At 53.2% G+C, this 26,886-nt stretch overlaps 1 protein-coding gene across 2 annotated transcripts in view; it reads left to right on the top strand.

Moving 5' to 3' along the window:
• Positions 1–16,444, top strand: part of LOC115144884 (DENN domain-containing protein 2A-like) — a 58,055-nt gene extending 41,611 nt beyond the window's left edge. For both annotated transcript variants that reach the window (XM_065003050.1, XM_029685985.2), the window contains exons 10-20: positions 83–192; positions 4,520–4,589; positions 4,951–5,028; positions 6,405–6,545; positions 6,839–6,987; positions 8,256–8,433; positions 8,621–8,662; positions 8,816–8,912; positions 9,080–9,349; positions 14,731–14,817; positions 15,029–16,444. In XM_065003050.1, the coding sequence (XP_064859122.1) occupies positions 83–192; positions 4,520–4,589; positions 4,951–5,028; positions 6,405–6,545; positions 6,839–6,987; positions 8,256–8,433; positions 8,621–8,662; positions 8,816–8,912; positions 9,080–9,349; positions 14,731–14,817; positions 15,029–15,060 (1,254 nt within the window). In that variant the 3' untranslated portion in view covers positions 15,061–16,444. The remainder of the gene's footprint in view (positions 1–82; positions 193–4,519; positions 4,590–4,950; positions 5,029–6,404; positions 6,546–6,838; positions 6,988–8,255; positions 8,434–8,620; positions 8,663–8,815; positions 8,913–9,079; positions 9,350–14,730; positions 14,818–15,028) is intronic.
• The last annotated feature ends 10,442 nt before the right edge of the window (positions 16,445–26,886 follow it).

Genomic DNA, 26,886 nt, shown 5'->3' with positions numbered 1-26,886 from the left:
TGTGTGCTCTCTGTCTAGAGTTTGTGTGTGAGATAATATCAGATGTGGTATTGCAGCTGACCTGTTATTCTCTCTGTGTCAGCTGGAGAGAAGCTTCAAGTTCATGCGGGAAACAGAGGACCAACTGAAGGTCATCCCCCAGTTCTGTTTCCCTGACGCTAGGGACTGGGCCCCCGTTGACAACTTCCCCAGGTCAGACACAAACACACACGAACTCAACCCATAAATAAGGTCTTGACAAATTATGAATGGTAGGCTAGTGAGTTGCTAATCGTGTGTTTTAGCCCCTTGCTCCTCGTATTAGGAGAGCACCAGTCACTTCTTCTTTACCCAATAGCACCTAGACCCAGGTCAATCTCTCAAGCACTGCTTTGTTCCCAGAAGTGACATTGTGTTTTTGAGGGGAGACAGATAATAAAACTGCTCTAGTATATACTTGAAGGGTATAGGTCCTACAGGGGCCATTGGAATGTTAGCACAAGCAGACAGGCTGCATCCCAAATGGGATCCTATTCCCTGTACACTGAGTATTCAAAACATTAAGTACACCTGCTCTTTCCATGACATAGACTGACCAGGTGAATCCAGGTGAACGCTATGATCCCTTATTGATGTCACCTGTTAAATCCACTTCAATCAGTGTATAGATGAAGGGGAGGAGACAGTTTAAGGAAGGATTTTTAAGCCTTGAGACAATTGACAGATGGATTGTGTGTGTGTGTGTGGCATTCAGAGTGTGAAAGAGCAAGACAAAAGATTTAAGATCTGCCTTTGAACAGGGTATGGTAGTAGGTGCCAGGCGCATTGGTTTGAGTGGGTCACCACCCAAAGGACATCCAGCAAACTTGACACAACTGTGGGAAGCATTATAGTCAACATGGGCCAGCATCCCTGTGGAATGCTTTCAACACCTTGTAATGTCCATTCCCCGACAAATTGGGGGTCCATGCCCCGACAAATAGTTTGACCATAAGGCTCTGGTCAAAGTAGTGCACTATATAGGAAATAGGGTGCCATTTTAGATACAGACAGAGCCCCCTCAAACACACACTTGCAGGGCAAAGACATTGAGCTGGCTGACACACTGCCTGTCAGAGAGCCAGGGTTGGTCAACGCACACCTGTCAGGCAGACTGGAGCTGTCTTTGGAGTTGTCTTTCTGTGGGTGCTGCCCTGAGAGTAGGACTGAAGAACAAAGTAGGGCCTTATTGGTTTTAACGACATCAAGCACCGATTGGCAGAATGGCGCCAGAGGAGATGGCTGCCATTTTACGGGCTCCTAACCAATTGTGCTATTTTGTGTGTTGTTTTTTGCTTCGTTTGTAACTTATTTTGTACATAATGTTTCTGCCACAGTCTCTTATGACGGAAAAGAGCTTCTGGATATCAGAACATCAATTACTCACCTCGAACTGGAGGTGAGTCGGACGCAAAAGATTTAACACTGATACCGGACCAGGTATCCCCGTCATTCGCTTGAAGAAGAGACGCCGATACAGGGGACGCAGGTCCGGGTGCCTTGTGAGAATTCATCCGCGAGTGGGTAACCCGCCTCTACCATCCGTCCTATTGGCCAACGTGCAATCATTGGAGAATAAATTGGATGAGCTCCGTTCAAGACTATCCTACCAACAGGACATTAAATACTTTAATATATTATGTTTCACCGAGTTGTGGCTGACCGACGACGTAGATAATATACAGTTGGCTGGGTTTTCCGTGCATCGGCAAGACAGAACTGCCTCTGGTAAGACAAGGGGTGGCGGTCTGTGTCTATTTTTCAATAATAGCTGGGGCACGAAATCTAATATTAAGGAAGTCTCAAGGTTTTGCTCGCCTGAGGTAGAGTATATCATGATGAGCTGTAGACCACACATAGATGCATACAAAGCTCTCCATCCCCCTCTATTTGGCAAATTTGACCATAATTCTATCCTCCTGATTCCTGCTTTGAACCCAACTACACCGCCTCAGATGCTCGTCGGATGTGGCAGGGCCTGCATACTATTACGAACTACTAAGGGAAGCTCAGCCGCGAGCTGCCCTTTGACATGAGCCTACCAGACGAGCTAAATTACTTCTATGCGCTCTTCGAGGCAAGCAACACTGAAGCATGTATGAGGGCACCAGCTGTTCTGGACAACTGTGGGATCACGCTCTCCGTAGCCGATCTGAGTAAGACCTTTAAACAGGTCAACATTCACAAGGATGCAGGGCCAGATGGATTACCAGGACGTGTACTCCGAGCATGCGCTGATCAACTGGCAAGTGTCTTCACTGACATTTTCAACCTGTCCCTGACCGAGTGTGTAATACCAACATGTTTCAAAGAGACCACCATAGTCCCTGTGCCCAAGAACACCAACGTAATCTGCCTGAATGAATACCAACCCGTAGCACTCACATCTGTAGCCATGAAGAGCTTTGAAAGGCTTGTCATGGCTCACATTAACACCATCATCCCAGAAACCTTAGACCCACCCCAATTTGCATACCACCCCAACTGATTGTCAGATGATGTAATCTCTATTCCACTCCACACTTCCCTTTCCCACCTGGACAAAAGGAGCACCTACGTGGGAATACTGTTCATTGACTACAGCTCAGCGTTCAACACCATAGTGCCCTCAAAGCTCATCACTAAGCTCAGGACCCTGGGACTAAACACATGCCACTGCAACTGGATCCTGTACTTCCTGACTGGTCACCCCCAGGTGGTAAGGGTAGGCAACAACATATCTGCCACGGTGATCCTCAACACAGGGGCCTCACAGGGGTGCGTGCTTAGTCCCCTCCTGTACTTCCTGTTCACCCATGACTGTGTGGTCAAGCACAACTCCAACACCATCATTAAAGTTTGCCGACGACACAACGATGGTAGGCCTGATCATCGACAACGATGAGACATTATTTTTATTTATTTTTTACCCCCTTTTCCTCCCCAATTTCTTGGTATCCAATTGTTAGTAGTTACTGTCTTGTCTCATCACTACAACTCCCGTATGGGCTCGGGAGAGACGAAGGTCGAGAGCCATGCTTCCTCCGAAACACAACCCAACCAAGCCGCACTGCTTCTTAACACAGTGCGCATCCAACCCGGAAGCCAGCCGCACCAATGTGTCGGAGGAAACACCGTACACCTAGCGACCTGGTCAGCGTGCACTGCGCCCGGCCCACCACAGGAGTCGCTAGTGCACGATGAGACAAGGATATCCCTACCGGCCAAACCCTCCCTAACCCGGACGACGCTAGGCCAATTGTGCGTCGCCGCTTGGACCTCCCGGTCACGGCCGGCTGCGACCGAGCCTGTGCTCGAAACCAGAGTCTCTAGTGGCACAGCTAGCACTGCGATGCAGTGCCTTAGACCACCCGATGAGACATTCTATAGGGAGGAAGTCAGAGACCTGGCAGTGTGATGCCAGGAAAACAACCTCTCCCTCAACATGATCAAGACAAAGGGAAAGGAGGGCCGAGCATGCCCCCATTCTCATCGACGGGTCTGTAGGGGAGCAGGTTGAGAGATTCAAGTTCCTTGGTGTCCACATCACCAACAAACTGTTATGGTTCAAACACACCAATACAGTCGTGAAAAGGGCACGACAAAGCCTGTTCCTCCTCCAGAGACTGAAAAGATTTAGAATGGGTCCTCAGAAACTGCACCATTGAGAGCATAGTGACTGGTTGCATCACCGCCTTTTATGGCAACTGATCGGCCTTTGACTGCAAGGCGCTACAGAGGGTAGTGCGTATGGCCCAGTACATCACTGGGGCCAAGCTTCCTGCCATCCAGGACCTCTATACCAGGCGGTGTCAGAGGAAGGCCAAAAACTCCAGCCACCCTGGTCATAGACTGTTCTCTCTGCTACCGCACGCAAGCGGTACCGCCAAGTCTAGGTCCAAGTCTAGCTCTCTTAACAGCTTCTACCCCCAAGCCATAAGACTGCTGAACAGCTAATCAAATGTCTACCCAGACTATTTGCATTAACCCCCCCTTTTTTTACACTGCTGCTACTCTCTGTTATTATCTATGCATAGTCACTTTACCCCGATCAACGTGTACATATTAACTGAAGTACCTTGACTAACCTGTACCCCCGCACATTGACCCAGTACATTGATTCTACACCTGTTTTATCTACACCTGTTGTATGTGACAAATACAATTTGATTTGGTTTGATTTTAACAGGGTGGTTGGATTTTTCCTCAAAGCAAGGTCAATGAGCTGGCTATGCAGCCAACTGTTTTAGATATTCACAAACTCAACGTCTAGTTGATGAATAAGATCACCTTAAAAGAGGTGTGCTGTAACTGACTCAACACACACAGTCAGTGACCTAAATCAGAAAAAGCAAGGAGTACATTTTTCAAAGTTGGCTGGTCGAGGTTGTTTTTTGAAATACAACCCTGACAGTGGTTTGAGTGCTCTATTCTCAACACACAACTCACTCCATTTCTTAGCAGTTTTATCGTTCCAATTTATGATTAGTTTCCAACCTGTGTGAATTATGTTATTTTCCAGTGAAACGTTCTCCTTCGTCCTGACCGGTGAGGACGGGAGCAGACGGTTTGGATACTGTCGTCGTTTACTGGTAGGCAACTAAAAATGGCTACTTCCATGTGTAGGTCTGTCACCTACCTGAGTGATGATAGTGATTGGAAACGCAGTGTTACTCTATTTATCTGAATCAGTTCTTGACGTTTTCTACTGCTTGAGCTCCTGTTCCTCTTTTAGAATATTTGCTCAAAAGTATTGTGGAGCTCCTGCACCTAAATAGAAATACTACCGGTACCCAAAATGAGTACCATCACCTACAGTATTTCAGTCCAGGTAAAGCACTGATATAAGTTCAAGACGGAGAGCCTTATTTGCACAGGTCTAATCCAAGTATTGTCTGGGTTCTCATGTCTTCTGATGTGCTGTTTGTTCTGACCCTGTGTAACTATCCACAGCCCAGTGGGAAAATCCGGAGGCTGCCAGAGGTCTACTGCATCGTCAGTCGACTGGGCTGTTTCCACCTCTTCTCCAAGGTACAGTATACTATGTGAACACAGCAAATTGCCCTATTTTACATAATGTTGATTTTCCAATGTAACATGTATAGTGTTGATTCAAGAGTTAAATTAACTCTGTAATGTTAAATTAACATTCATTGGTTTAACATTCATTGGTGTTAATAAACAGAGTTGAACCAAAACCAAAACCAGGTCCATCATTCAGCATGCTCTATTTTTTTTTTAAAGAAGATTTTCTATGTTTTTGCATATACATTGGACTTATTTGCCCCCGTAACTGAAATTTTGTTTAGATGCTTTAGGTAGTCTTTTATCTTAGTCTTCCCAACCCTGGCAGTCATTCTGAATGCAGGTTGAGTTCAGAAAGACGTTCTGGCTGGATACCAATAGGAATTACACTTTACTTTACAAGCCAGCAATAAGGCCACTGTATTAGGGTATAACTAGGCCTTATGAAATACGTATTGTATTGTCTTAAATAATTATATTTTAATTATAACATATTTGCTTAGGATCTCACTTGGTGAAGGCCACAGGACTGAAAATGAATGAATGCAACAATCATGTCTCTGCCACTAACAAATACAGTCAGTCATGGGTGGTAACTCAATTCACTCGAAAGGCACACTGGGAAATGTGCAAATAAGGCTTTACACTAAGCAGTGTGTTCATTTAACACTGAAAAGTGTGGACCTGTATAGACCCTGGAACAGTGTTACTTTTAACACAGCGTAGATTTAACACTGGAGAATTTGCTGTGTATAGATCTATACACCTAGGTCAAAGAGAGACAGTTTTTCCTGGTCAGGTCACATGGTCAGGCCAAACTCCTGGGGAGATCTCAATTGCATACTCATCGCATCCTCTCTCCGAGCCTCCTTCTAAAAACCCATTGAAGGAGATGGACCTCTGGCTTTCTCCTCCAATGGGTTTTGAGAAATAAGTGAGGAGACAGGACGCGAGGAGTATGCAATTGAGATTCTCCCCCAGCCTTCAGTGTAGCCACCCACAGCCTCCCACAGGGAGAGGGACTGGAGCCAACATAAAGGACCCCACAGGGAGGGACCACCCTATGCATCCACAGAGCCCCACCCTCCCTCTCCCTGGTTGCCACTTTCCCACCGCGGCTTGTTGGGCTGCTGCCCTGGCCCCAGTACACAGAGACACATATGAACCCCAGCTGAAGTAGTTACCGCAGTGGAATAGTGGGTTAGGCTCCCCTGTAATGAGCTACTGATTCATCTGTGTGAACGTGCATGTGCAAACATCTGTCGATGTAGGGGAGCGTGTGAGTGTATAGTGTATACAGTATGTTTTCAGAATGCTTCGTTTACTTTGTAATGTACTCTATTCCATATTGAATTATGTATATGTTGTGTATGACTCCACAGATCCTGGATGAGGTGGAGAAGAGGAGGGCCATCTCTCCAGCCCTTGTGCAGCCCTTCATGAGGGGCATCATGGAGGCTCCATTCCCAGCCCCGGGAAGAACCATCACTGTCAAGAACTTCCTGCCTGGCTCAGGCACTGAGGTGAGGGGGAATAGCTGTGCACAGCAGGGTTAGGGGGCTAGAGCACAGACCTCAACTGGCCCTGTCACTTTACTGTATTCAAAACATAATTGACTTGAGGTCTTATTTATCTAGTTAGTATGTCACTTTGTCTATGTATGTGTATTTGGTGCTTAACCCTGTGTGTGTTTATGAATCCTGTCTAGATGTGTATAGGGTATTTATATAGATCTCTCTCTTGTTCTTCATCCCTCTCTCCCTCCTTTTCCCTCTCCCTCTTTTCCCCTCTCTCTCTTTCCTTCTGTCTCCTGCAGGTGATAGAGCTGTGTCGTCCGTCTGACTCTCGTCTGGAACATGTCGATTTTGAGTGTCTGTTCTCCTCTCTGTCGCTGCGTCTGCTCCTCAGAGTCTTTGCCTCTCTGCTTCTGGAGCGCAGGGTCCTCTTCACCGCTGACAAACTCAGGTGGGACACTGTCCAAAAAGACCCCCCCCCCCTCTCCTAGACCCTTACAATAGCCCCTATATAAGGAGGAGCTATTACCGTATACAGTAGCTTACACCTACCCAGTTCATTCAAATGTTTAAAAGACTGAAACTTCTGGGGCTATTGGGACAGGGACAGGAACCAGGGGCTTGTGGGTTTATGCCAGGGCTATCGATCAGTCAACCTTCTCTAGCTACTCCTCTACTGACTTGGGACCTGTGAGGTGGGATCAGGTGAGAGGCAGCGGACAGTGAAAAGGATATGACAGACACACACAAGACCGATGGACGGTCAGACACACGAGACAGATGACTCCTGGACGAGAGAAAGAGAGACAGAGTGTGTTAAGGAAGGAATGCTGTTGTGTTATACAGTCGTCTAGGGAACAATAATTTCTCTCTGGAAATGTGTCATGGAAGCCAGAGACAGGGTTAGTGTATAAAGTTAAGCTGTAAGACTGGTGTTTGTGCAACCAATTGACACACTAGCATCCACTAATCACCTGCTATTGATTGAGATAAACCCTTGAATTGCTACGTTGGTCTTTCTTGACATGCTAAATACTGTAGGCTTTCTTGGATATACAGTACATTGCTCTGTGTAGTGTGCTACTTCATTGCTTTTTAAAAGCCCACCTGAAATGCCTGTGAATCCACAATAGATTGTGTGTCGTTCCACTGTGACATTTTTCTACTGTTGCATTGAAACGAGTGGAAACCTGGCCTCGCAATCACTGATTGTTTTTGAATGAATGAAATGAAAACAGACACACATATTGGAGGCATTAAGTTAACAGTGTGGTGTTAGTTCATTCGCTCCCGCAGTATATATTTTATAGTCTTAAATCCCACTCCCTTCAAAAAATAAACGGTCCAATTCCTCATACATTAAAGCCATGCTTAAAAATGCAATGTTCAGTTTTATGTTCCAAAATAAGTATTGGGTAATCACATTTGAATCTGCTAACACCATCTTGTGGTAGAAACGGGAACTACATTGAAGACATGCTGCGGTTATATCATTTGACTAGATTTTAGTAGTTGACACCCTGTTCTCTCTCTCTTTCCAAATATACATCTCCCATCTCTCTCTCTCTCTCAATTCAACAACTGCTTTATTCGCATGAATGGGTGGTTGCCACTGTTGCCAAAGCAATATATATGAGTATTACAAATGAGCAATGTGCTTGATCAACAATAGTCATCTCTCTGCCTCGCTCCCCTGCTCTCTCTCTCCCCTCTCTGCAGTACTCTGTCTCAGTGCTGCCATGCGGTGGTTGCTCTACTTTACCCTTTCACCTGGCAACACACCTACATCCCCGTGCTGCCCCCTGCCATGCTGGACATAGTGTGTACCCCCACACCCTTCATTGTGGGTCTGCTATCCAGCTCCCTACCCAGTCTCAAAGAGCTGCCCATAGAGGAGGTGAGACCAGACTCCCGAGCCCAGCTGACTGTGTGTGTGTGTGTGTGTGTGTGTGTGTGTGTGTGTGTGTGTGTGCCCCTGACCTCAACTCTTTCCTCCATTAAACAATGGTCTCTACTCTGAGAAAGGGCTGAGGCTGCCAAACTGACAGGAAATGACATCACCCTGCCCTTTGCTCTCTCCTTAGGTCCTGGTGGTCGACCTCGGCAACAGCCGCTTCCTCAGACAGGTATAAACCTCTAACAACAGTACCTATAGCAACAGACCAACAACATACTGTATATCTCTTAAACAGTTGTCTACAGCTATATATGTAGCAACACCTCTATGCTCATGGGACACGGTCATCCTTTCCTCTCACACCTCGGTCTTTCCTATCCAGCTGGATGACGAGGACTCCATTCTGCCTCATAAGCTGCAGGCTGCTCTGGAACATGTTCTGGACAAGAGGAAGGAACTGGCCAGTGAGATGCCCACCGGTGAGTCAGTGCTACTATATTAACACGTCTCGCAGAAGGGTCTTGTTGTGACCGATACAGCCTTGATGAAGGTCTATGTGACAACTGATATTTTTATTACGCAAGCATATGACCTCCGTGTTGAAAGGCTCTCTTACTCTCTCTCTCTCTCTCCTCTCTCTCCCCAGACTCAAGCTCCCTCAGTACCGTGGTGTCGGAGGCCTTTGTATGTTTCTTCGTAGAAATGGTGGGCCACTACCCTCTCTTCATGGGCGGGGGGGATCGAGAGGATGAGTCTGGAGCCCCCTCCTCCCCCACGCCGTCCTACTTTCAGCGCGAGGCCTTTCGCAAGGCTGTCACCTCAAAGAGTCTGAAAAGGTTCCTGGAGGTCTTCATGGAGACCCAGATGTTCGCTGGGTTCATCGCAGAGAGAGAGCAGCGCAGGCAGGGTCTAAGAGGTACGGAGAGAGGGGGTACAGCCAGGCAGGGTCTAAGAGGTACGGAGAGAGGGGGGGTACAGCCAGGCAGGGTCTAAGAGGTACGGAGAGAGGGGTACAGCCAGGCAGGGTCTAAGAGGTACGGTGAGAGGGGGGTACAGCCAGGCAGGGTCTAAGAGGTACGGAGAGAGGGGCACAGCCAGGCAGGGTCTAAGAGGTACGGAGGGGGGTATGGCCAGGCAGGGTCTAAGAGGTACGGCGAGGGGGTACGGCCAGGCAGGGTCTAAGAGGTACGGAGAGGGGGGGTACAGCCAGGCAGGGTCTAAGAGGTACAGAGAGAGGGGTACAGCCAGGCAGGGTCTAAGAGGTACGGAGAGGGGGGTACAGCCAGGCAGGGTCTAAGAGGTACGGAGAGAGGGTACAGCCAGGCAGGGTCTAAGAGGTACGAGAGAGGGGGGTACAGCCAGGCAGGGTCTAAGAGGCACGGAGAGAGGGGTACAGCCAGGCAGGTTCTAAGCGGTACGGAGAGAGGGGGTACAGCCAGGCAGGGTCTAAGAGGTACGGAGAGAGGGGGTACAGCCAGGCAAGGTCTAAGAGGTACGGAGAGAGGGGGGTACAGCCAGGCAGGGTCTAAGAGGTACGGAGAGGGGGCGGGGTACATCCAGGCAGGGTCTAAGAGAGGCACGGAGGGGGGTACAGCCAGGCAGGGTCTAAGAGGTACGGAGAGGGGGTACAGCCAGGCAGGGTCTAAGAGGTACGGGAGAGGGGGTACAGCCAGGCAGGGTCTAAGAGGTACGGAGAGGGGGGTACAGCCAGGCAGGGTCTAAGAGGTACAGCCAGGCAGGGTCGGAGTACGGGGGGTACAGCCAGGCAGGGTCTAAGAGGTACGGAGAGAGGGTACAGCCAGGCAGGGTCTAAGAGGCACGGAGAGAGGGGGTACAGCCAGGCAGGGTCTAAGAGGTACGGAGAGGGGGGTACAGCCAGGCAGGGTCTAAGAGGTACGGAGAGGGGTACAGCCAGGCAGGGTCTAAGAGGAGAGGGGGGAGAGGGGGGTACAGCCAGGCAGGGTCTAAGAGGTACGGAGAGGGGGTACAGCCAGGCAGGGTCTAAGAGGTACGGGAGGGGGTACAGCCAGGCAGGGTCTAAGAGGTACGGAGAGGGGGTACAGCCAGGCAGGGTCTAAGAGGTACGGAGAGAGAGGGGGGGTACAGCCAGGCAGGGTCTAAGAGGTACGGAGAGGGGGTACAGCCAGGCAGGGTCTAAGAGGTACGGAGAGGGGGTACAGCCAGGCAGGGTCTAAGAGGTACGGAGAGAGGGGGTACAGCCAGGCAGGGTCTAAGAGGTACGGAGAGGGGGGTACAGCCAGGCAGGGTCTAAGAGGTACGGAGAGGGGGGTACAGCCAGGCAGGGTCTAAGAGGTACGGAGAGGGGGTACAGCCAGGCAGGGTCTAAGAGGTACGGAGAGGGGGTACAGCCAGGCAGGGTCTAAGAGGTACGGAGAGAGGGGTACAGCCAGGCAGGGTCTAAGAGGTACGGAGAGAGTACAGGGGGGTCTAAGAGGTACGGAGAGGGGGGTACAGCCAGGCAGGGTCTAAGAGGTACGGAGAGGGGGTACAGCCAGGCAGGGTCTAAGAGGTACGGAGAGGGGGTACAGCCAGGCAGGGTCTAAGAGGTACGGAGAGGGGGTACAGCCAGGCAGGGTCTAAGAGGTACGGAGAGGGTACAGCCAGGCAGGGTCTAAGAGGTACGGAGAGGGGGTACAGCCAGGCAGGGTCTAAGAGGTACGGAGAGGGGGGTACAGCCAGGCAGGGTCTAAGAGGTACGGAGAGGGGGTACAGCCAGGCAGGGTCTAAGAGGTACGGAGAGGGGGTACAGCCAGGCAGGGTCTAAGAGGTACGGAGAGGGGGTACAGCCAGGCAGGGTCTAAGAGGTACGGAGAGAGGGGGGTACAGCCAGGCAGGGTCTAAGAGGCACGGAGAGGGGGGTACAGCCAGGCAGGGTCTAAGAGGTACGGAGAGGGGGTACAGCCAGGCAGGGTCTAAGAGGTACGGAGAGGGGGGTACAGCCAGGCAGGGTCTAAGAGGTACGGAGAGGGGGTACAGCCAGGCAGGGTCTAAGAGGTACGGAGAGGGGGGTACAGCCAGGCAGGGTCTAAGAGGTACGGAGAGAGGGGGTACAGCCAGGCAGGGTCTAAGAGGCACGGAGAGAGGGGGGTACCACAGGGCCAGGCAGGGTCCAGGCAGGGTCTAAGAGGTACGGAGAGAGGGGTACAGCCAGGCAGGGTCTAAGAGGTACGGAGAGAGGGGGTACAGCCAGGCAGGGTCTAAGAGGTACGGAGAGGGGGTACAGCCAGGCAGGGTCTAAGAGGTACGGAGAGAGGGGTACAGCCAGGCAGGGTCTAAGAGGTACGGAGAGGGGGTACAGCCAGGCAGGGTCTAAGAGGTACGGAGAGAGGGGGTACAGCCAGGCAGGGTCTAAGAGGTACGGAGAGAGGGGGGTACAGCCAGGCAGGGTCTAAGAGGCACGGAGAGGGGGTACAGCCAGGCAGGTTCTAAGAGGTACGGAGAGAGGGGTACAGCCAGGCAGGGTCTAAGAGGTACGGAGAGAGGGGGGTACAGCCAGGCAGGGTCTAAGAGGTACGGAGAGAGGGGGGGTACAGCCAGGCAGGGTCTAAGAGGTACGGAGAGAGGGGGTACAGCCAGGCAGGGTCTAAGAGGTACGGAGAGGGGGGTACAGCCAGGCAGGGTCTAAGAGGTACGGAGGGGGGTACAGCCAGGCAGGGTCAAGAGGTACGGCGAGAGGGGTACAGCCAGGCAGGGTCTAAGAGGTACGGAGAGGGGGGTACAGCCAGGCAGGGTCTAAGAGGTACGGAGAGAGGGGGTACAGCCAGGCAGGGTCTAAGAGGTACGGAGAGGGGGTACAGCCAGGCAGGGTCTAAGAGGTACGGGAGAGGGGGGGGTACAGCCAGGCAGGGTCTAAGAGGCACGGAGAGGGGGGTACAGCCAGGCAGGGTCTAAGAGGTACGGAGAGGGGGTACAGCCAGGCAGGGTCTAAGAGGTACGGAGGAGTACAGCCAGGCAGTACAGTACAGCCAGGCAGGGTCTAAGAGGTACGGAGAGGGGGTACAGCCAGGCAGGGTCTAAGAGGTACGGAGAGAGGGGGTACAGCCAGGCAGGGTCTAAGAGGTACGGAGAGAGGGGGAACAGCCAGGCAGGGTCTAAGAGGTACGGAGAGAGGGGTACAGCCAGGCAGGGTCTAAGAGGTACGGAGAGAGGGGGTACAGCCAGGCAGGGTCTAAGAGGTACGGAGAGGGGTACAGCCAGGCAGGGTCTAAGAGGTACGGAGAGAGGGGTACAGCCAGGCAGGGTCTAAGAGGTACGGAGAGAGGGGTACAGCCAGGCAGGGTCTAAGAGGTACGGAGAGGGGTACAGCCAGGCAGGGTCTAAGAGGTACGGGAGAGGGGGTACAGCCAGGCAGGGTCTAAGAGGCACGGAGAGAGGGGGTACAGCCAGGCAGGGTCTAAGAGGTACGGAGAGAGGGGGTACAGCCAGGCAGGGTCTAAGAGGTACGGAGAGGGGTACAGCCAGGCAGGGTCTAAGAGGTACGGGAGAGGGGGTACAGCCAGGCAGGGTCTAAGAGGTACGGAGGGGGTACAGCCAGAGTCTAAGAGGGGGGGTACATCCAGGCAGGGTCTAAGAGGTACGGAGAGGGGGTACAGCCAGGCAGGGTCTAAGAGGTACGGTACAGCCAGGCAGGGTCTAAGAGGTACGGAGAGAGGGGGTACAGCCAGGCAGGGTCTAAGAGGCACGGAGAGGGGGGTACAGCCAGGCAGGGTCTAAGAGGCACGGAGAGGGGGTACAGCCAGGCAGGGTCTAAGAGGTACGGAGAGAGGGGGTACAGCCAGGCAGGGTCTAAGAGGTACGGAGGGGGGTACAGCCAGGCAGGGTCTAAGAGGTACGGAGAGGGGTACAGCCAGGCAGGGTCTAAGAGGTACGGAGAGAGGGGGGTACAGCCAGGCAGGGTCTAAGAGGTACGGAGAGGGGGTACAGCCAGGCAGGGTCTAAGAGGTACGGAGAGGGGGTACAGCCAGGCAGGGTCTAAGAGGTACGGAGAGGGGTACAGCCAGGCAGGGTCTAAGAGGCACGGAGAGAGGGGGTACAGCCAGGCAGGGTCTAAGAGGTACGGAGAGGGGGGTACAGCCAGGCAGGGTCTAAGAGGTACGGAGAGGGGGTACACCCAGGCAGGGTCTAAGAGGTACGGAGAGAGGGGTACAGCCAGGCAGGGTCTAAGAGGTACGGAGAGGGGGGGTACAGCCAGGCAGGGTCTAAGAGGTACGGAGAGAGGGGTACAGCCAGGCAGGGTCTAAGAGGTACGGAGAGAGGGGGGGTACAGCCAGGCAGGGTCTAAGAGGTACGGAGAGGGGGTACAGCCAGGCAGGGTCTAAGAGGTACGGAGAGGGGTACAGCCAGGCAGGGTCTAAGAGGTACGGAGAGGGGGGTACAGCCAGGCAGGGTCTAAGAGGTACGGAGAGGGGGTACAGCCAGGCAGGGTCTAAGAGGTACGGAGAGGGGGTACAGCCAGGCAGGGTCTAAGAGGTACGGAGAGGGGGTACAGCCAGGCAGGGTCTAAGAGGTACGGAGAGGGGGGTACAGCCAGGCAGGGTCTAAGAGGTACAGAGAGGGGTACAGCCAGGCAGGGTCTAAGAGGCACGGAGAGGGGGTACAGCCAGGCAGGGTCTAAGAGGCACGGAGAGGGGGGTACAGCCAGGCAGGGTCTAAGAGGTACGGAGAGGGGGTACAGCCAGGCAGGGTCTAAGAGGTACGGAGAGGGGGTACAGCCAGGCAGGGTCTAAGAGGTACGGAGAGGGGGTACAGCCAGGAAGGGTCTAAGAGGTACGGAGAGGGGGTACAGCCAGGCAGGGTCTAAGAGGTACGGAGAGGGGGTACAGCCAGGCAGGGTCTAAGAGGTACGGAGAGGGGGTACAGCCAGGAAGGGTCTAAGAGGTACGGAGAGGGGGGTACAGCCAGGCAGGGTCTAAGAGGCACGGAGAGGGGGGTACAGCCAGGCAGGGTCTAAGAGGTACGGAGAGGGGGGTACAGCCAGGCAGGGTCTAAGAGGTACGGAGAGGGGGGGTACAGCCAGGCAGGGTCTAAGAGGTACGGAGAGGGGGGGTACAGCCAGGCAGGGTCTAAGAGGTACAGAGAGGGGGTACAGCCAGGCAGGGTCTAAGAGGTACGGAGAGAGGGGGAACAGTACCAGGTTATGGGCACTGCCATAAGATAAATCTGCTTTTGGAATCTGTAAGTCTGTCTGAAATGCATAATTATATGACAATTTTGCACAATTGTCTAACAGGTGTATGTGTTCTCATTATTCTACTGTTGTTGTTGTTGTGTGTCCAGGTCTGTTTGAGGTGAGGTCACAAGACTACCTGGACTCTCTCCCAGGGAGCGAGCAACGTGGGGTCAACAAATTCCTCAAGGGTCTAGGTGAGGCCCAAATCCTCTACCATACACCCTATCCACTCTAGTACCTACATAGATCATATCCCAAGTCACTCTGGATAATAGTTTCTGATTCAATTGTCATTGTAAATTGTGATACATTAGTGAAACTACATTCCTCCTCAATGTATGAAAGGGTTGCCTCTCACACCAACGTTTTTTTTTATCCGGTTCTGTTGCCTGTTTTCATTTTCAGGAAATAAGATGAAATTCTTGTCCAAGAAATGATGCCTCAGGAAGGAACTCCATGAGAGAGAGAGCATGTTCAAGAGAGGTAGAGGAACAAACCACTTCGCCTAAAGAAGTCTAAGGACCTGAACTCCCTGTGGAATGCATGGAGTAGGGGATTCTGTGTGTCCACAAGCTTATGGACACATACTGGGCAAGGACTGAACACTCCCTGGTTTAGGAATCGGACCAAAAATCATGAATATTGTCCTAGCCTGAAGACACAGACCCATTAAGGAACTTCGTTCTCCATTGAGGTTACTGAGTGTCTTTCCGTTGCCTCTATTGTGGAGAGCTTACTTTTGTGAAGCGGTCAGTCTTTATAGTGTACATTGATGTACTGTATAGCACAGCCCATTTCCCTTCCTAGAGTTGGTATATAGAGGGTCCTCCCTCTATGTCACTCAGGAATGACTGACTCCACCCTCGATCCCGAAAGGCACCAATGAGAACCTGAGGATATCGCTGGGTGGCTTAAGAATAATTCAATTTTGTACAGTAGCTTTTAAACATTCCACATATTTCTTTTGTCTTTAAAAAAAATAGTACAACTTCTTTGTTAACAGGAGGCTTATACGTTAATTTATACTGTATAGTTTCTAGAATAACTTTCTCTTCCTTTTTTTTCTCCTTCAAATGAAAGCAAAAAAAATCTCCTGTAGTTTGTGATGGACTTTATGTAGTCTGATCAGACGATTGATTGTAGAGCACTCTAGGTTACTATTGAGGAAATGTACCACTGTGATAGGAGAGTGAACTATGGAATGGACTGGGTGTATGCCAAAAAGAGGAAAAAGAGAGGGGAGTGATCAGAAAATCATTCCTGGATGAAGGCAAAAATGAATCAAGTGGGTGAAGTGTGAAATCAGATCTCATGAAAAGAGCCATGTTTAAGATGGACTTGATGTTGTAGAAAAATATGTTCAGTATGTACGACCAATCAATATATGTCAATCTAAAACAACACTAGTTTCACTATAAACCTGTATTATTTTTTATTAAGAAATACCCTAAGTTTATTTGATTGTGTTTGATCTTGCAGAGGATGTTATAGACAAACAGCTATCACAATGTTATAAACTGCTTATTCAAATATGTTATGTGTTTTATAGGTCACGTAATTGTTTTCATTTGAACAGACATGCAAAAGGTTACTGACTTGATTTCAGATGGAACTGTACAATGCACAACTGAAACCTTACCTGTTAGGTAATTACCTATATTATCCACTGGAGGGCGCTCTATTATCTATTTAATTCAAACCTGACAGGCTCCAGTTGTTCAGAGTCCAGTTAACAGTCAGTGCTCAAGGTATTCTGCTTTCTGTAAAGATGAATTGCACAATCGATTTTCCACGTTTGCTATAAATAAATAACTAATGATATCGAACGAAAAATCATTATTCTAAACTAAACGAAATATATCAACATATTTTGCCAAAGGTCATTACACATTTTTTTTAAGTACACAGCCTATTTATAGGTAATGTCCTAGTAATTTGTACTATTTATCACATTTATATTATTCGAATAGTGTCATATAAAAAAAGCCAATAGGGGTATTTATTTAGGGTTATTTCACAACTTTAGATAATTATAAGAGGGCTGATAAGGTTTCGCAAAAGCTTTGTCCCTTTGTGTGTTTGTCCCTCTCCTTACAGCGGCAATGATAATCCACACGTTTTTCTTGATGGATTTCCTTTTCCCTTCCGAGGCTGGCTTTCTTTTGCTTTTCGGAGCCCTGGCCCTCCCCTCTGATCCCCCTCCCTCATTACATGTTGACCGGTCAGTCCTGCCTCCTTCTTTCCCCAAGTCTTTTTCTCTGCCTTCCAGGCTTCATGTCATACCACAGCTAATTCCTGAAATTCCAGCCCTCCATTGCGCTTCCAAGGGGGTACAAATACTGATATTTCTTCACAGAAACCTGCCCCAAAAATTCCACTTCCCTGCCTGACCCACCCACCGGGGTTGTCTGTTGCTTGACCTTCAACAGGTAAGTTTCCAAAATATTCTATCTGTCTATTTGTTTTGTAAGTGAACATACATCAGTGTTCTTTTAAAAGCAGTACATTGTGGGTGACCAAACTTTCTGTTTCTGCGTTACTGGTCACTTGTATTATATGTACAGTTGTCTTCCGGTTACGTTGTTTCTAATACGCTTTCATTCACTGTACAAGGAAAACATTCTTTACATTTCTGACATTTTTTTCTCTCGAATTCCCACATTTTTATCCCTGCACTACTTCCTGCGTTTCGGCCGGAACTTTTTAAAGGAAACTAATAACGTCATAGGCACGCAGTTAAACATTAGCGCTCGTCTGGGTGAGGCGACTAATATGTTTACGAAATAGCTATTTCAATTGCATAATTTTTGAGAATGTCACATGTCAGAATGTTTCCGAAGTAATAGCCACATATGTGTGTGTATTGTTTTGGAGTTTTTTTTGTGTCATAAAATAAAATACCAGCCTATTAATAATAATAACTATTACTATGAATGACTGATACTAAAAATAACTACCGTTATTACTAGTCATATAATACATGAGATATATCATACTCAATAAATATACTTAGATTAATGTGCATTTTAATTATGGTTATTATGATTAGGCTATTATTATTGGTATTTGTTTTAATATTCATTTTAAAAATTTGTTATAAGCCTATCACATTCGTTCCCATGATCATCATACATGTTCATATATTGTGTGAAAAGTCCACATACCTTACATTTAGAGAATGCCTGTTACATAAACAAAATGTGGTTTACTGTGTATTGTATCTGTGTCCAAGCTAAATGTATTTACTGTATATCAGGCTAACATTTTTCTATAGTTTTAAAACGTCCACATTTTCAAGCATAATTGTATTTTTGCTTGGTTCACGATGTACGGTACTTATTAGTATGTTGTTTTTGAGTCACCAATCCAACCACTGCTACCTGGCATATGTGTGTTTGTGTGCATTGTGTGTGGGCAGTGAGAGGACACACACACACACACACACACACACACACACACACAGTTTGGTAGTGGAGTGAGTGGATAAACGTTGTAGACTTGCTGGTCATGGTGGTCCTGACATGGTGTGTGAGGGAGTATTTTTGGTCCGAGTGCAGGGTTAGAGTGGTGTGTGTGATAGTCTGTCCTCCCGCGGGACAAGGGACAGGGTGAGTATTCCACAGGAGCAACAGGTGGATTGGGCCAGGAGCATAGACAGGTAGGGAGCATGGACAGGTAGGGAGCATGGACAGGTAGGGAGCATGGACAGGTAGGGGCAAGAAGAGGTAGGGGGGCAGGACAGGTAGGGGCAAGAAGAGGTGGGGGCATGGACAGGTAGGGGCAAGAAGAGGTAGGGGGCATGGACCGGTAGGGCATGGACAGGTAAAGAACAAGAAGAGGTAGGGGGCATGGACATGTAGGGGGCAAGAAGAGGTAGGGGGGCATGGACCGGTAGGGGGCAGAAGAGGTAGGGGGCATCGACAGGTAAGGGCAAGAAGAGGTAGGGGCAAAGAAGAGGTAGGGGGCATGGACAGGTAGGGGCAAGAAGAGTAGGGGGCATGGACAGGTAGGGGCAAGAAGAGGTAGGGGCATGGACAGGTAGGGGCAAAGAAGAGGTGGGGGCAAGAAGAGGTAGGGGGCATGGACAGGTAGGGGCAAGAAGAGGTAGGGGGCAAGAAGAGGTAGGGGCATGGACAGGTGGGGGAAAGAAGAGGTAGGGGCATGGACAGGTAGGGGCAAGAAGAGGTAGGGGGCATGGACAGGTAGGGGGCAAGAAGAGTGGGGGACATGGACAGGTAGGGGCATGGACAGGTAGGAGACAAGAGGTAGGGGGGCATGGACAGGTAGGGGGGCAAGAAGAGGTAGGGGGCAGGACAGGTAGGGCAAGAAGAAGGGTAGGGGCATGGACCGGTGGGGGGCAAGAAGAGGTAGGGGGGCATGGACAGGTAGGGGGCAAGAGAGGTAGGGGGCAAAAGAAGAGGTAGGGGGCAAGAAGAGGAGGGGGCATCGACAGGTAGGGGCAAAAGAAGAGGTAGGGGGCAAAGAAGAGGGAGGGGGCATGGACCCGGTAGGGGGCAAGAAGAGGTAGGGGGCAAGAAGAAGGTAGGGGGCATGGACCGGTAGGGGCAAGAAGAGGTAGGGGGCAAGAAGAAGAGGTAGGGGGCAAGAAGAGGTAGGGGGCATGGACAGGCAGGGCAAGAAGAGGTAGGGGGCATGGACAGGTAGGGGCAAGAAAGGTAGGGGGCATGGACAGGTAGGGGAAAGAAGAGGTGGGGGCAAGAAGAGGTGGGGGCATGGACAGGTAGGGGGCAGGAAGAGGTGGGGGCATAGACAGGTAGGTGGCAGGAAGAGGTAGTGGGCAGGAAGAGGTAGGGGGCAGGAAGAGGTAGGGGGCAGGAAGAGGTAGGGGGCATGGACAGGTAGGGGCAGGAAGAGGTAGGGGGCATAGACAGGTAGGTGGCAGGAAGAGGTGGTGGGCAGGAAGAGGTAGGGGCAGGAAGAGGTAGGGGGCAGGAAGAGGTAGGGGGCATGGACAGGTAGGTGGCAGGAAGAGGTAGGGGGCAGGAAGAGGTAGGGGGCAGGAAGAGGTAGGGGGCAGGAAGAGGTGGGGGCATGGACAGGTAGGTGGCAGGAAGAGGTAGGGGGCATGAACAGGTAGGGGCAGGAAGAGGTGGGGGCGTGGACAGGTAGGGGGTAGGAAGAGGTAGGGGGCATGGACAGGTAGGTGGCAGGAAGAGGTAGGGGGCAGGAAGAGGTAGGGGGCAGGAAGAGGTAGGGGCAGGAAGAGGTGGGGGCAGGAAGAGGTAGGGGGTAGGAAGAGGTAGGGGCATGGACAGGTAGGGGGCAGGAAGAGGTAGGGGCATGGACAGGTAGGGGCAGGGCAGGAAGAGGTGGGGGGCAGGAAGAGGTAGGGGCATGGACAGGTAGGTGGCAGGAAGAGGTAGGGGCATGGACAGGTAGGTGGCAGGAAGAGGGTGGGGGCATGGACAGGTAGGGGGCAGGAAGAGGTAGGGGCAAGAAGAAGTAGGGGGCAGGAAGAGGTAGGGGCAGGAAGAGGTAGGGGCATGGACAGGTAGGGGGGCAGGAAGAGGTAGGGGCGTGGACAGGTAGGTGGCAGGAAGAGGTAGGGGGCAGGAAGAGGTAGGGGCAAGAAGAGGTGGGGGCAGGAAGGGGTAGGGGCAAGAAGAGGTATGGGCGTGGACAGGTAGGGGGCAGGAAGAGGTAGGGGCAGGAAGAGGTGGGGGCATGGACAGGTGGGGGGCAGGAAGAGGTAGGGGCAAGAAGAGGTAGGGGGCAGGAAGAGGTGGGGGCAGGAAGAGGTAGGGGGCAGGAAGAGGTAGGGCGTGGACAGGTAGGGGGCAGGAAGAGGTAGGGGCAAGAAGAAGAGGTAGGGGGCAGGAAGAGGTAGGGGCAGGAAGAGGTAGGGGGCAGGAAGAGGTAGGGGGTAGGAAGAGGTAGGGGGCAGGAAGAGGTAGGGGGGCGTGGACAGGTAGGGGGCAGGAAGAGGTAGGGGCAAGAAGAGGTGGGGGCAGGAAGAGGTAGGGGGCAGGAAGAGGTAGGGGGCAGGAAGAGGTAGGGGGCAAGAAGAGGTAGGGGCGTGGAGAGGTAGGGGCAAGAAGAGGTAGGGGGCATGGACAGGTAGGGGAAAGGGAAGAGGTAGGGGCAAGAAGAGGTAGGGGGCAGGAAGAGTTAGGGGGCAGGAAGAGGTAGGGGGGGCAGGAAGAGGTAGGGGGCGTGGACAGGTAGGGAGCAGGAAGAGGTAGGGGCAAGAAGAGGTAGGGGCAGAAAGAGGTAGGGGCAGGAAGAGGTAGGGGGCAGGAAGAGGTAGGGGGCAGGAAGAGGTGGGGGCATGGACAGGTAGGGGGCAGGAAGAGGTAGGGGGCATGGACAGGTAGGGGGCAGGAAGAGGTAGGGGGCAGGAAGAGGTAGGGGGTAGGAAGAGGTAGGGGGCATGGACAGGTAGGGGGCAGGAAGAGGTAGGGGGGCATGGACAGGTAGGGGAAAGAAGAGGTAGGGGGCATGGACAGGTAGGGGCAAGAAGAGGTAGGGGGCATGGACAGGTAGGGGGCAAGAAGAGGAAGGGGGCATTCACAGGTAGGGGCATGGACAGGTAGGGGCAAGAAGAGGTAGGGGGCATGGACAGGTGGGGGCAAGAAGAGGTAGGGGGGCAGGACAGGTAGGGGCAAGAAGAGGTGGGGGCATGGACAGGTAGGGGGCAAGAAGAGGTAGGGGGCAAAAAGAGGTAGGGGGCATCGACAGGTAGGGGCAAGAAGAGGTAGGGGGGCAAGAAGAGGTAGGGGGCATGGACCGGTAGGGGCAAGAAGAGGTAGGGGGCATGGACGGTAGGGGCAAGAAGAGGTAGGGGGCAAGAAGAGGTAGGGGCATGGACCGGTAGGGCAAGAAGAGGTAGGGGGGCAAGAAGAGGTAGGGGGCATGGACAGGTAGGGGCAAGAAGAGGTAGGGGCAAGAAGAGGTAGGGGGCATGGACAGGCAGGGGCAAGAAGAGGTAGGGGGCATGGACAGGTAGGGGCAAGAAGAGGTAGGGGGCATGGACAGGTAGGTGGCAGGAAGAGGTAGGGGGCAGGAAGAGGTAGGGGGCAGGAAGAGGTAGGGGCAGGAAGAGGTAGGGGGCAGGAAGAGGTAGGGGGGTAGGAAGAGGTAGGGGGCATGGACAGGTAGGGGGCAGGAAGAGGTGGGGGCATGGACAGGTAGGGGGCAGGAAGAGGTAGGGGGCATGGACAGGTAGGTGGCAGGAAGAGGTAGGGGGCATGGACAGGTAGGTGGCAGGAAGAGGTAGGGGGCATGGACAGGTAGGGGGCAGGAAGAGGTAGGGGGCATGGACAGGTAGGGGACAGGAAGAGGTAGGGGCAAGAAGAAGTAGGGGCAGGAAGAGGTAGGGGCAGGAAGAGGTAGGGGGCATGGACAGGTAGGGGGCAGGGAAGAGGTAGGGGCGTGGACAGGTAGGTGGCAGGAAGAGGTAGGGGGCAGGAAGAGGTAGGGGCAAGAAGAGGTAGGGGGGGGCAGGAAGAGGTAGGGGCAAGAAGAGGTGGGGGCGTGGACAGGTATCGGGCAGGAAGAGGTAGGGGCAGGAAGAGGTAGGGGGCATGGACAGGTAGGGGGCAGGAAGAGGTAGGGGCAAGAAGAGGTAGGTGGCAGGAAGAGGTAGGGGGCAGGAAGAGGTAGGGGGCAGGAAGAGGTAGGGGCGTGGACAGGTAATGGGCAGGAAGAGGTAGGGGCAAGAAGAGGTAGGGGCAGGAAGAGGTAGGGGCAGGAAGAGGTAGGGGGCAGGAAGAGGTGGGGGTAGGAAGAGGTAGGGGGCAGGAAGAGGTAGGGGGCGTGGACAGGTAGGGGGCAGGAAGAGGTAGGGGCAAGAAGAGGTAGGGGGCAGGAAGAGGTAGGGGCAGGAAGAGGTAGGGGGCAGGAAGAGGTAGGGGGCAGGAAGAGGTAGGGGCAAGAAGAGGTGGGGGCGTGGAGAGGTAGGGGCAGGAAGAGGTAGTAGGGGGCATGGACAGGTAGGGGGCAGGAAGAGGTAGGGGCAAGAAGAGGTAGGTTGCAGGAAGAGTTAGGGGCAGGAAGAGGTAGGGGGCAGGAAGAGGTAGGGGGCAGGAAGAGGTAGGGGGCATGGACAGGTAGGGGGCAGGAAGAGGTAGGGGGCAGGAAGAGGTAGGGGGCAGGAAGGGTAGGGGGCATGGACAGGTGGGGGCAGGAAGAGGTAGGGGGGCAGGAAGAGGTAGGGGGTAGGAAGAGGTAGGGGGCATGGACAGGTAGGGGGCAGGAAGAGGTAGGGGGCATGGACAGGTAGGGGAAAGAAGAGGTAGGGGGCATGGACAGGTAGGGGCAAGAAGAGGTAGGGGGCATGGACAGGTCGGGGCAAGAAGAGGAAGGGGGCAATCTACAGGTAGGGGCATGGACAGGTAGGGGCAAGAAGAGGTAGGGGGCATGGACAGGTAGGGGCAAGAAGAGGTAGGGGGGGCAGGACAGGTAGGGGCAAGAAGAGGTAGGGGGCATGGACCGGTAGGGGGCAAGAAGAGGTAGGGGGCATGGACAGGTAGGGGGCAAGAAGAGGTAGGGGGCAAGAAGAGGTAGGGGGCAAGAAGAGGTAGGGGGCATCGACAGGTAGGGGCAAGAAGAGAGGTGGGGGCAAGAAGAGGTAGGGGGCATGGACCGGTAGGGGCAAGAAGAGGTAGGGGGCAAAGAAGAGGTAGGGGGCAAGAAGAGGTAGGGGCATGGACCGGTAGGGGCAAGAAGAGGTAGGGGGCAAGAAGAGGTAGGGGGCATGGACCGGTAGGGGGCAAGAAGAGGTAGGGGCAAGAGAAGAGGTAGGGGGCAAGAAGAGGTAGGGGGCATGGACAGGTAGGGGCAAGAAGAGGAGGGGGCAAGAAGAGTAGGGGGCATGGACAGGCAGGGGCAAGAAGAGGTAGGGGGCATGGACAGGTAGGGAGCAAGAGGTAGGGGGCATGGACAGGTAGGGGCAAGAAGAGGTAGGGGGCAAGAAGAGGTAGGGGGCATGGACAGGTAGGGGCAAGAAGAGAGGTAGGAGGCAAGAAGAAGTAGGGGCAGGAAGAGGTAGGGGGCATGGACAGGTAGGGGGCAGGAAGAGGTGGGGGCATAGACAGGTAGGTGGCAGGAAGAGGTAGCGGGCAGGAAGAGGTAGGGGCATGGACAGGTAGGTGGCAGGAAGAGGTAGGGGGCATGGACAGGTAGGGGCAGGATGAGGTGGGGGTGTGGACAGGTGGGGGCAGGAAGAGGTAGGGGGCATGGACAGGTAGGGGCAGGAAGAGGTAGGGGTAGGAAGAGGTAGGGGGCATGGACAGGTAGGTGGCAGGAAGAGGTAGGGGGCAGGAAGAGGTAGGGGGCAGGAAGAGGTAGGGGCAGGAAGAGGTAGGGGGCAGGAAGAGGTAGGGGGTAGGAAGAGGTAGGGGGCATGGACAGGTAGGGGGCAGGAAGAGGTAGGGGGCATGGACAGGTAGGGGGCAGGAAGAGGTAGGGGGCAGGAAGAGGTAGGGGGCATGGACAGGTAGGTGGCAGGAAGAGGTAGGGGGCATGGACAGGTAGGGCAAGAAGAGGTAGGGGGCAGGAAGAGGTAGGGCGTGGACAGGTAGGTGGCAGGAAGAGGTAGGGGGCATGGACAGGTAGGGGCAGGAAGAGGTAGGGGCATGGACAGGTAGGGGCAGGAAGAGGTAGGGGCAAGAAGAGGTAGGGGGCAGGAAGAGGTAGGGGAGTGGACAGGTAGGTGGCAGGAAGAGGTAGGGGGCATGGACAGGTAGGGGGCAGGAAGGGGGTAGGGGCAGAGAAGGGTAGGGGGCAGGAAGAGGTAGGGGCAAGAAGAGGTAGGGGCGTGGACAGGTAGGGGGCAGGAAGAGGTAGGGGCAGGAAGAGGTAGGGGCATGGACAGGTAGGGGCAGGAAGAGGTAGGGGCAAGAAGAGGTAGGGGGGCAGGAAGAGGTAGGGGGCAGGAAGAGGTAGGGGGCAGGAAGAGGGGGGGGCGTGGACAGGTAGGGGGCAGGAAGAGGTAGGGGCAAGAAGAGGTAGGGGGCAGGAAGAGGTAGGGGCAGGAAGAGGTAGGGGTGGAAGAGGTAGGGGGCAGGAAGAGGTAGGGGCGTGGACAGTTAGGGGCAGGAAGAGGTAGGGGCAAAGAAGAGGTAGGGGGCAGGAAGAGGTAGGGGCAAGAAGAGGTAGGGGGCAGGAAGAGGTAGGGGCAGGAAGAGGTAGGGGGCATGGACAGGTAGGGGGCAGGAAGAGGTAGGGGCAAGAAGAGGTAGGGGGCAGGAAGAGGTAGGGGCAGGGAAGAGGTAGGGGCAGGAAGAGGTAGGGGGCAGGAAGAGGTAGGTGGCAGGAAGAGGTAGGGGGCAGGAAGAGGTGGGGGCGTGGACAGGTAGGGGGCAGGAAGAGGTAGGGGCGTGGACAGGTAGGGGGCAAGAAGAGGTAGGGGCAGGAAGAGGTAGGGGCAGGAAGAGGTAGGGGGTAGGAAGAGGTAGGGGGCAGGGAAGAGGTAGGGGGCGTGGACAGTTAGGGGGCAGGAAGAGGTAGGGGCAAGATGAGGTAGGGGGCAGGAAGAGGTAGGGGGCAGGAAGAGGTAGGGGGCAGGAAGAGGTAGGGGCAAGAAGAGGTAGGGGGCGTGGACAGGTAGGGGGCAGGAAGAGGTAGGGGCAGGAAGAGGTAGGGGGCATGGACAGGTAGGGGGCAGGAAGAGGTAGGGGCAAGAAGAGGTAGGGGGCAGGAAGAGGTAGGGGCAGGAAGAGGTAGGGGGCAGGAAGAGGTAGGTGGCAGGAAGAGGTAGGGGCAGGAAGAGGTAGGGGCGTGGACAGGTAGGGGGCAGGAAGAGGTAGGGGCAAGAAGAGGTAGGGGCAGGAAGAGGTAGGGGCAGGAAGAGGTAGGGGCAGGAAGAGGTAGGGGGCAGGAAGAGGTAGGGGGTAGGAAGAGGTAGGGGGCATGGACAGGTAGGGGGCAGGAAGAGGTAGGGGGTATGAAGAGGTAGGGGGCAGGAAGAGGTAGGGGCAGGAAGAGGTAGGGGGCAGGAAGAGGTAGGGGCAGGAAGAGGTAGGGGGCAGGAAGAGGTAGGGGGCAGGAAGAGGTAGGGGGCATGGACAGGTAGGGGGCATGGACAGGTAGGGGCATGGACAGGTAGGGGCATGGACAGGTAGGGGGCAGGAAGAGGTAGGGGCAGGAAGAGGTAGGGGGCATGGACAGGTAGGGGGCATGGACAGGTAGGGGGCATGGACAGGTAGGGGCATGGACAGGTAGGGGGCAGGAAGAGGTAGGGGGCAGGAAGAGGTAGGGGGCATGGACAGGTAGGGGCATGGACAGGTAGGGGGCAGGAAGAGGTAGGGGGCATGGACAGGTAGGGGGCATGGACAGGTAGGGGGCAGGAAGAGGTAGGGGGCATGGACAGGTAGGGGGCATGGACAGGTAGGGGGCATGAAGAGGTAGGGGGCAGGAAGAGGTAGGGGGCATGAAGAGGTAGGGGGCAGGAAGAGGTAGGGGGCAGGAAGAGGTAGGGGCATGGACAGGTAGGGGGCATGGACAGGTAGGGGCAGGAAGAGGTAGGGGGCATGGACAGGTAGGGGGCATGGACAGGTAGGGGGCAGGAAGAGGTAGGGGGCATGGACAGGTAGGGGGCATGGACAAAGCACACACCCTTTAGTGTGATGTTGATTTTCTTTACCCTTCCCCACTTCTTTGTTTTTCTGTCTTGGGGTCTCTGGGTTCACTCTGTCCTTGTCTGTTTTTACCTTAAAGTTTTTACCATACAGTAGCCTATTAATGACTAGGTTAGGAGTGAAAGGTATTGCTAACTTGCTTTGTGTGCCTTGTGTCTGTGACTGCGACATTGTAATCAATTTATCAAAACTCATTTTGTGTGTGTGTCTGCCCTGAGACTGGCCCTGTGCTGAGGAGGCTGTTCAGTGTGCTCATCCCACATAGCGAGCATTCCTCCTCCACTCGCACGAGAGAGCAGAATAATGTCCTAGATATGAGTCCTACAGGACAAACAAATCCCCTGGCCTCCAAGCCCCACCAACTCTACCAACCATCCTCAACTCTAGGCTGTACAATGTCCAACAGGTCATCGGGCTGTAGTAGTGTAAATTCATATTAGCCAGAAGTGAACATCTCTCTTTAGGGATTATCTTGGACTGATCTCATGCAGACCAGTCTCCCTCTTGACCTTTGACCCTGTACCCTATGTGATTATTATGAGGTACAGTATGACTGGAATATAGTGTAGGATTTTCATTATGGATTGGGTGTTGGGTTCGTGAAGGTACATGGAGGGTTGAGGTGTTTACATATAATAAGGCTGGGCAATGTCTTTGATTCTG

Source organism: Oncorhynchus nerka, linkage group LG17 (assembly GCF_034236695.1).
Source record: "Oncorhynchus nerka isolate Pitt River linkage group LG17, Oner_Uvic_2.0, whole genome shotgun sequence".
Lineage (NCBI taxonomy): Eukaryota > Metazoa > Chordata > Actinopteri > Salmoniformes > Salmonidae > Oncorhynchus > Oncorhynchus nerka.
This window is presented reverse-complemented; position numbering and strand designations above follow the sequence as displayed.